The sequence below is a fragment of the Myotis lucifugus genome, unplaced genomic scaffold, assembly GCF_000147115.1.
Source record: "Myotis lucifugus unplaced genomic scaffold, Myoluc2.0 scaffold_5648, whole genome shotgun sequence".
NCBI lineage: Eukaryota > Metazoa > Chordata > Mammalia > Chiroptera > Vespertilionidae > Myotis > Myotis lucifugus.
Window position 1 is genome coordinate 1 of NW_005876696.1, and position 9,375 is coordinate 9,375.

Below are 9,375 nucleotides of genomic sequence, written 5' to 3' on the forward strand. Positions count from 1 at the left end.
GGTTGATGATGGGTATAGAGGTTGCAGGTGTCTCCACTCTTTTCAGGTGACCCCGCCCAGGTGACCTCTGCCTGGAGCCTGCAGGCGCTGGACAGAGGAGCCGTCACACTCTAGGGAGTGTGAGCAAGCCTATCACGTCTGTGTTTGGGGGTGCGGGTGTGGGTGACGGAGCTGGACTCTCGGGCAGTCCTTCGTGTCCCAGAGGACCGGGAGAGACTGGACAGTACCGAGGAGGTTAGTAATTGCGTGGAGGTGCACGAAGTCCCCAGGCATCAGGTAGGCACTACGTAAGTAGAGTTACAGAGCCGCCTCGTTCAGAACAGAAGGACGAAGAGATGTGAAGCCCTGCGTCGTACTGGGCTGGCTGGCGATCCACAGCATTTCCCTCGTCCTCCCTGAGCGCATGAGTTCCCAGGGTTGCAGTGACTCCCACAACCAGGCGGCTTGAAACAGCAGACATGGGTTCTCATGTCCTGGAGCCTGGACGGAGGGTGGCGGGGCCAGGCTCCCGAGGCTCCCCGGTGAGGGGCCCTCCCACCTCCTCTAGCTCTGGTGCTGTAGGCAGTCCGTTCTGGAAGTTCCCAGGGAGCCTGGTCCCCGCCTCTCTCCGGGCTCAGGCTCTGGCCAGTGTCGCCTGACATCGGCCCGTCTCTGCCTCCATCTTCACACGGCCTTCTCTCGGCGTCTCTGTCTTAACTGTTACATCTGCAAAGACCCTGTTTCCAAACAAGGTCCCATTCTGAGGTTTGGGGCAGTCAGGAATTCCGGGGGACACTATTCACCCCACTACACTGAGTTGGGCCTCTTTCTAAGAGGTGGGCGTCTTTATGAGCTATCGGCCAATACGTGTCTATTTAGTATCCATTGTCGTCGCTAAACGAGAACCGAGAACCGGGAACCAGATAGACGTAGTTCCTGGCCTCGGGGGCAAGTGCAGGTGGCGTGGAAGGGGGACGAATCGGGAATGTTGGAAACTCCTCCTTTCATTCCGTTTTGAGTTTGGCCCTGCAGGGCTTGGGGTTTAATTTAAGAATGGAGTTTTCTAAGGCGAGCCTGCCATTCCCATCGCCCACGGAATCGGAATTAAGTATTCGCTGTGCGTGAAGTTAGGGAGGAGGATGGATGGAGTGAGGCCCATCAGCCCGTGATGCACACTTTGCCCGGGAAGAGCTCCCCGGCCCGGGGCTGCCTGGGATGGTTTCCCTGCGCAGCACTCAGCACGGGCGACCCAGAGAGCAGGCGAGGGCGAGTCCAAACCAGCGCCCCCGTCACCAGGGGGCGGGCTCAGCCATTGTGTAGAGCACACGTTCCTCTATGGGAAACTGTGAGACAAGGAGTCCTGTTTGTTCAGTCTGATCTGTTTAGTTTGGAGATATAACTTCCCATTTTAAGCGTTAGAGGTGCTCTTAGCGACGTCGAAAACTGACGGCTGCTATGTTAGACATTTTATGTCCACGTTCCGCAGATCCGGCTGTTTTGTGGTCACACACTGGTCAGGATGGACAAGAATAAGGTTCAGGTCCCTAATGCTCCACGTGAGCACCAGGTACTCGCGTTCCTCCCAGGAGGGAACAGTCCCCATGTCCATGCACAGAGCTGTTGGACTTGGTGACGGGGCTTTTCCATCCCCTTAGAATAGTGGTTCTCAACCTTCTGGCCCTTTAAATACAGTTCCTCATGTTGTGACCCAACCATAAAAGTATTTTCGTGGCTACTTCATAACTGTAATGTTGTTACTGCTATGAATCGTCATGTAAATATCTGATATGCTGGATGGTCTTAGGCGACCCCTGTGAAAGGGTCGTTCGACTGCCAAAGGGGTCGTGACCCACAGGTTGAGAACCGCTGCCTTAGAAGAACTGTCCCTCGGTCACTCTCGAGTCGCCAGCAGGATGGTAGCCCCGGGAGATGCTGGCCAGCCTTTTAGAGGAACCGGCGCTAAGAGGATCCCACAGAAAACAGCTTCACCGGCTTTCCCTCAACTGCGCACACCAAGCAGGGTCTGCAGCATGAAACTGGACAAAGAACTAGTCTTTCTGGCTGTACGTATCTCCTCTGAGTCTCACTGCTTTAGGCCCAAATTTCTGAAAAATAAAGAGCGTTCTCTGTCCGCCCTCATCTCTTCCATTTGAGTTTATTTGGGATGGCCACAAACCCAGCACTTCAAGTCTGTCTTTTACTTTTGTTTCTCTTTAAGTGAAAAGTAGGCTCATATATCTTAATTCACATATTAGGCATTTTCACTACATTTTATTTCAAAACTCAGCACAGATGGTACATTCAGAGGAGATGCAAAATTGTGTTTATTTAAAATCCTGCTGCTTTTTCTTTGGTTCAAAAATTGATTATTCCCAGTAATCTCTAGAAGTTTGACCAAATAAATCCACATCCAGAGGGACCATTTCTCTGGGTTCCCCTGACTCTATGGAAGGTAGTTTCTGCTTCAGTGCTCATTTTTACATTGTCTTGTGGTTCTTTGGTCATTGTTATCAAAAGATATCTATAGCCACTTCACCATGAGCTTAGCACATTGCTGAGATGATCACGAGATTTGTATAATATTCACACACCAGTTACACTTCCTAGTACATTGTTTTCATTTTATTCTTTAGTTGACAAACAGCGCAGTCCTCTGGGACTTCCGTAATGCATTTCAACAACATCTCCATCCCTGTGTAGGGGCCGATAAATGCTGGCCTCTGCGCTTGGAATGAGTTGAGGGTCTTTCAGATTAAGGTCAACCATGTCTCCTCAAGGGCGTCAACTTTACAGCGTTTTCTGAATGATTTTCTGAACTGACTAGATGTTTTTCATGGTGTGTGTTTGTGTGTGTGTGTGTGTGTGCGTGTGTGTGCTTTAATTTGATGTTGTCTGAATCTTTCCAGCAAACTGTCCTAGCCTCAGTTGTAAACCTAATTTGCATTGAAGTTGTCAATGGGACTCATTTATAGCGCGATCTTGATTCAGTAGAAAACGCCTATAGTTAAGAGCCTAACTCGGAAAATCGGGTTATTTCCACGTCCGCGGGCACATTCTTCTTCGCAGCCCGAGAGCAGTGGGTGGCTGCCCGGCCGGGCGGGAGCCCAGGGAGTCTGGGCAGCGGCTCCCACATTCCGTTCCCGGGACCTGGCAACGCCCCACCCGCTCAGTGAGGGAAGGGGCGGAATGCTCTTCCCAGGCCCCCAGGCTCCCGTGGAAAAGCAGAGCCTGAATAAAACGCACGTTCCCAGCTGCTCTGGCCGGAGCAGAGCGGCCAGCACGGCACAGGACGCTGAGGGCCTCGGTGCGAGAGCTCCAGGTGACGCCCGCCCAGGGAAGCACCCAGTGCACCTGGCCGCCCAGCCAGGGCGCCATCTAAACCCCGTGAACCCGGCCTCCCAGCCATGGCCTGGGCTCCTGGCCATCCTTTCCTCTGCGTGCCCTCTAGACAGCTGCTTTATTTAGTGGGGTTAGCTTTTTTAAAAAAAATATGTTTTTATTGATTCAGAAAAGAAGGGAGAGGGAGAGATAGAAACATCAATGATGAGAGGGAATCATTGATCGGCTGCCTCCTGCACGCCCCCTACTGTGGATCGAGCCCTCAACCCGGGCATGTGCCCCTGACCAGAAGCGAACCCAGGACCCTTCAGTCTACGGGCCGACGCCCTATCCACTGAGCCAAACCGGCTAGAATCGTGCGCTGTGTTTGTCAGTGAAGGAACCAACTAGTACTTGGCAATCTGGCTCCTCTGGGTAATTTCTTGGGGAAAGGAGGGAGACTGGGGGTGAGGAAGACAGTGGGTGACAAACCCAGGGACGCGGCGCGGCATAGATACCCCTTTCCCAAGACCCAGCCCAGCCCTCGAGGCCTTGCTGGTCTCCCGGAACCAGGGGCATCTGGTGCGGGGTCACCGGCCTGTTGTCATCGCCGAGGGGTCTGAGCAGAAAAGGGCGCAGCTGGTTTTCCAGGCGCACGTGAGGGCCGCCTCCGGACCAGAGGCCGTGTGCGGGGTCCTCCCAGGCAGACGCCACTCGGAGCCTCGTTCTCAGCGTAGTGGCCGCTCAGCAAGTGACTCTCACACCGTGTTCCCAGAAAGGCAGGTGGCACTGAAAGAGCAGCCCGCGTCCTGGGGGTGGTGATCGCTGTTGAAATTCGGCTACAGCACTAGAAGGTGTCGATCATCTGTGCTGAGAATTAGCAAAGGCTCAGGGCTGCGAGGACAGTAAGCGAATGCCTCCTGTGGTTTGTAAACCTGCCCTGAGAGCCGGCCCTCACCCTGCCTCCCGTCCCTGTGTCCCCAGGAACACCCTGGCTGAGGACCACAGTGGCCACCCTGGGGAGACTGGGCATCACCATGGCCTTCGAGATCGTCTACCTGGTCAACTCGGAGCTGTACCCGACGACGCTACGGTAACCCCAGCACGTGTCACGGTTTCTCCTGAGTCGCTCTGCGGCCAAGTGCTTGGAAGCGACTTAAAAGCCGTGAAATAGTTCCCTTAGTTCGATGCTGTATGAACGTGGGCCTCCCTCAGCCATCAGCGTGGCCTGCTCCGAGCTGGAGCTGCTTTCTGCATTGCCTTCATCCATGTTTTGTGATAGAAGTATTTCTTCCCCCATATATTCACACACAGCCATGGTTGCATGGAAAGGCACCAGGCTGGAATCAGAAAAACCTGGTTAGCACACATGCTTCGATGCGGGTTGACTCTGCCTTCACCAGCCTCACCTGTTTAAAGGCTGCCACCCCCCTTCTGACCCCATTCCACATCCGTGTCGGGAGCAGCCAGCGGCTGCGGGAGAAGCCGTGTGTGCAGGCGCTCGTGCGGATGGCTCCTTCCCCGGGGATGTGCCCGGCACAGCTCGCTGTCCAGTGGGTGGTGGGTGGTGGGCAGGCTGCTGCCCCCCAGCCCCTAAGGCTCCCCCACCCCTGCCCCTGCATGCCGTGCTCACCAGCTGGGGAGTGGTCCGAATGGAAAGGGTTTGCCTGGAGTGTAGAGAGCAGTCGTTTGCAAAGTTCAGAGCCATAGAAAAGCAAAATCCTGTTACAGTTTCTTAGCTACCTACATGTCTGACTATTTTGCTCCTCTTGAGCGTTGTTCACGTGAAACTGCTTTACCCGCAGGAACTTCGGCGTGTCGCTCTGCTCCGGGCTGTGCGACTTCGGGGGCATCATCGCGCCCTTCCTGCTCTTCCGCCTGGCCGCCCTCTGGCTGGAGCTGCCGCTCATCATCTTCGGTGAGACGCCGCCCGTCGGCGCTGGCGGGCTGTCTGCAATGACGGGCGCTTGGCATTTTTTAGGACAACTGACCGTTGCGGTTTGGGGAGCCCATCTGCAACCCTTTCTTTGTTTAGGTTCTGAGTTAAAATCAAATACAGTAAAACTCTTTTATGGTCTTGGGAATAACTAAAGACCAAATTGGACCCACGGTCTGTTTCAAAGAATCCCCAAACCAATTACATTATTAAATGTTCTGTACCTGTCACTATCGGACTTCATTTGCTCGGATGCTGAGCATGCGATGCTGAAAGAGCGGAGGACCCAGGTCCCTCACACATCTAACATGAACTCTCTGATGGCCCTCAAGATCACGGCCTCCTTCCTGCCCCCAATCTCCGTAGAACCCTGAGGGGACAGAATCACAGACTGGGGGGGACCTGGGGTAATTCACCCCAGGGCTTCTCCAGTGCTGTTCCGCCTGTTCTCTGGGGCCTCTCCCCCTCTACTCCCTGTCTCAGCAAGAGAGGACCCTCGTCCAGCTTTCCTCCACCTCCCCTTCCTTTTGCCCAACAGTTTCAATTACCCTGAAAAGGCTGGGTCCCTGCTGACACATGCTGAGTAAAGGACACCCCCCGCAGCGTCAGGGACTGTGGAGTCAGCCTCTAACCACTTGGTGCCAGTGAAATCAGGAGAGGAACGTTTCCAGTACTTCTTGGGATCTGGTCCTTGAGCTCAGCGTCGAGGCTGTAGCCAGCACGGAAGAGCAAAGAGGGGGCCGTGGTTCAACGGAGACGAGTGGTCTAGGAGCCCCGCATCTGGGCAGTGGCCTGGCCTGCAGGGGGCGCTGGGGAGCCAGGCACTGGCGCTGGAGCACAGGCCCTGCCTTCCCAGGGAGAGCCAGCTGTCAAACACAGGCAGGATTAATAATGACAGTGTCTGCAATATACAAAAGTCAGGCAACAAATGCACCTCATCGGCTCCTAACTCATTTGCGTTTGCTGTATTCTCTGCGTTCCTGAGGCTTTTTGTGTTTTTGTCTCTTTGTGGTAGAAACCCTATAGAGCCGTGTGCTGCTGCACATCTCGTCCGAGTGCCTCATTCAGCGAGGTGGCATCGGTAGTGTGCACTGTCCGTGGGGGAGCATTTACACCACGGAAATTGGCAGCCGCTATAAATCAGGGCTTTCTTTTCTGGGGAGCCGGTTGGCAGACATTCGCCAGCTCCCCGCGAGGATAAGATGTGCAGAAAACAGGAGAGGGTAGTGTTTCAGAAACTTCAACTCTAAAGATCCGAACAAGGGAGGCTGGTGCATGGGGATAATGTGAGGTTGTCAGGAGGGTCCTGAACGAGGAAAGATTTGAATATGTTTCCTGCTGCTGCCACTGGGCGCAAGGTGCTGGGGGAGGATTAAACACTACAGTGGGGAGCCTGGGAAAGACGCCAGGAGACGGCCTGGGGCGAGGGGACAGGCCTGCAGTGGCCCCTGGCAGGAGGAGGAAAGCGGGGACAGGAAGTAGTGACGCTCTGGTGTCGGGAACAGGGCCTGAGGGACTCCTCTCTGTTGGCTTCTGTTTTCCCAGGGAGGGGCAGATGAGGCTTCTCTGAGGCCTTGGCACTTAGTAGGTGCTCAATAAGTAACTGTTCAGTGGGTGAGTGAACGAACGCCCCCCCAAGAGCACGGGCGCGGGGACGGCATGGGCGGGGGGTAAGGAGGTCGTGGCAGAGGAGAGCGGCAGAGCTGGTGAGGTCACCGGGGCTGCAGCCGGGGCCAGTGGAGGCGGTGAGCATGCTGCTTCCCGGTGGCCACACCGAGGGGCGCGGGGACAGCGTGCGACCTGGTGGTGACGCCTTTCCCTGCCCGCAGGTGTCCTGGCCTCCGTGTGCGGCGGCCTCGTGATGCTTCTGCCTGAGACCAAGGGCATCGCCTTGCCGGAGACGGTGGACGACGTCGAGAAGCTGGGCAGGTATCGTATGGCATTCAGCGCCGCCTCAGTCACAGCGGCGTTCAGGCCACCAGGGGAAGGAGGTACTGAGACAACTGAGTACCCGGGGGAAAATAACATAATCCCTGCCTCACAGCCTAAGCAAAAGTGAAAAGTAGTCGAAGGTAAATGTAAACAACAACAAACAACCCAGCTCTGGGAGAATATTTATTCTTTTTAAAAGGTGGCTATGAAGAGGGAGATATTTCCAAGGAAGGTGTTAAAATTCAGAAGCAATCTCAAGGAGAGGGAGTGATGATCTGACAAAGTAGAAATAACATAACTGTGCAACAGTAGACAAATGGCTATAAAAATAATATCTTCACAGAATGGGTTACTAGACAGAGATTAAAAGGATTAAGGGAGAGCTACATGCAATGGCTTGGGGAGATTTTCAAGACTGACTACGAAATGAAAAGTCACCAAACAATGTGTTAGAGTGTTTACTAAAGATAAAACCAATAGAAATTTCTGTCTGTAGCGTGGTGGGAAGATAGATGATAGAGATGATAGATAGATAGATAGTAGATAGATATATAGATAGATAGATAGATCATTGATAGGTAGATAGGTGATATATAGATGATTGATAGGTAGATAATAGATAGATAATAGATAGATGATTGATGATAAAGACAGGTGGACAGATAGAAGTAGGGGTACTAGAAATATCAGGGGAAACACTAGAAATATCGGTATATGGTTATCTAACCATTATGCTGAACATCTAAAACTAATACAAAATAACATTGAATGTAAAGTGTGGTTGACAAACAAAAATAAATAAAAATTTTAAAAAATAAGGGAATGAGAGAGAACAATTTAGTTTTGGAGAAGTACGTCTAAATGGTGTACAGGGAGAGTTGTTATCCACCCCATCTATCAATGTGAAATATATTTGTGTTATACTAACAAAAATTCACATTACCAGCGGTTCTCCACCTGTGGGTCGTGACCCCTTTGGCGGTCGAACGACCCTTTCACAGGGGTTGCCTAAATACATCCTGCATATCAGATATTTACATGACGATTCATAACAGTAGCAAAATTACAGTTATGAAGTAGCAACGAAAATAACTTTATGGTTGGGGGTCACCACAACATGAGGAACTATATTAAAAGGGTCGCGGCATTAGGATGAGAACCACTGCATTACACAAATTTAACTTTCTCCATTTGAAATCTTTCAGAATAAAAAGGAAGGGAGGTTATGACTATGACAGGGTGTAGGAAAATACCTAAAATAATATTATATACCCCGTGGAGATAGAGACGGGCTGGGAAGAGGGGTGCAGGAGGGAAGACATTCCTCTTATACTCTATAAACTTCAGTATTGTTGGATAAAAAAAATAAATTACAACGAGTTGTCTTGTATTACTTGTGTAATTTTTAAAAGTAACTTAACAGCTATTTTCAAAAATAAAAATCACTCTTCTTCTAAAGAATGACCTGGAAATTAGGGGTTTGGGTCTCTAAATTTTAAACAAATGTATCAAAAATATTTAACAAAACACTGAAATGTTAGTCACCTCATGGGAGTTTTTTTTCACTTGTACGTTGGGAAGAGAGTAGGTGCCCATTTTTAGGTGCCGATGCAAACGATGGTTTCACGTGTGTCATTTTATTTAAAACCCAACGATTCGGGCAAAACCACCCTCACTTTCCTGTGGACTAGGCAGCGATGCTCAGAGAGGGTTCTGCGGGCCGGGACTGGGTGGTGCTCTGCGCGGCTCAGGGGCGCCCGCTGTTCTGTGCAGGTTTATTATTTCATGCTGTCTCCTCCTCCAGTATGAATTTTAAATAGCGGGGATCCCCATGGTAGAACTGGAAATGTATCCCTTTACACTCTCTTTTAATGAGGTCGTCCCCCTCCCACTGCTACGTGTCTCAAGAGAACTTCACTAGACCCGGGAAGCGTATGCGGTGATTTCATTGTCCTGTTTCTTCTTCTTTTTCTAAAAAATATATTTTTATTGATTTCAGAGAGGAAGGGAGAGGGAAAGAGAGAGATGATGAGAGAGAATCATTGGTCACCTGCCTCCTGCTCACCTCCTACTGGAGATCAAGCCCGCACCCCGGGCATGTGCCCCGACCAGGAATCTAACTGTGACCTCCTGGTTCATAGGCCGACACTTAACCACTGAGCCCCCCAGCCGGGCTTTCGTCCGGTTTCTGGGTGCTGTTTTGAAAACTC

The 9,375-nt window shown here is 51.8% G+C and overlaps 1 protein-coding gene across 1 annotated transcript; it reads left to right on the forward strand.

Annotated features, from left to right (window-relative positions):
- Positions 1-4,270: 4,270 nt before the first annotated feature.
- LOC102438408 (solute carrier family 22 member 3-like) lies at positions 4,271-7,224 on the forward strand (the record flags this gene model as incomplete). The annotated part of the gene is made up of 3 exons (XM_006109081.3): positions 4,271-4,390; positions 5,103-5,215; positions 7,063-7,224. Coding segments are annotated over exons 1-3 (331 nt in total), but the record flags the coding sequence as incomplete, so codon positions are not given.
- Positions 7,225-9,375: the final 2,151 nt, after the last annotated feature.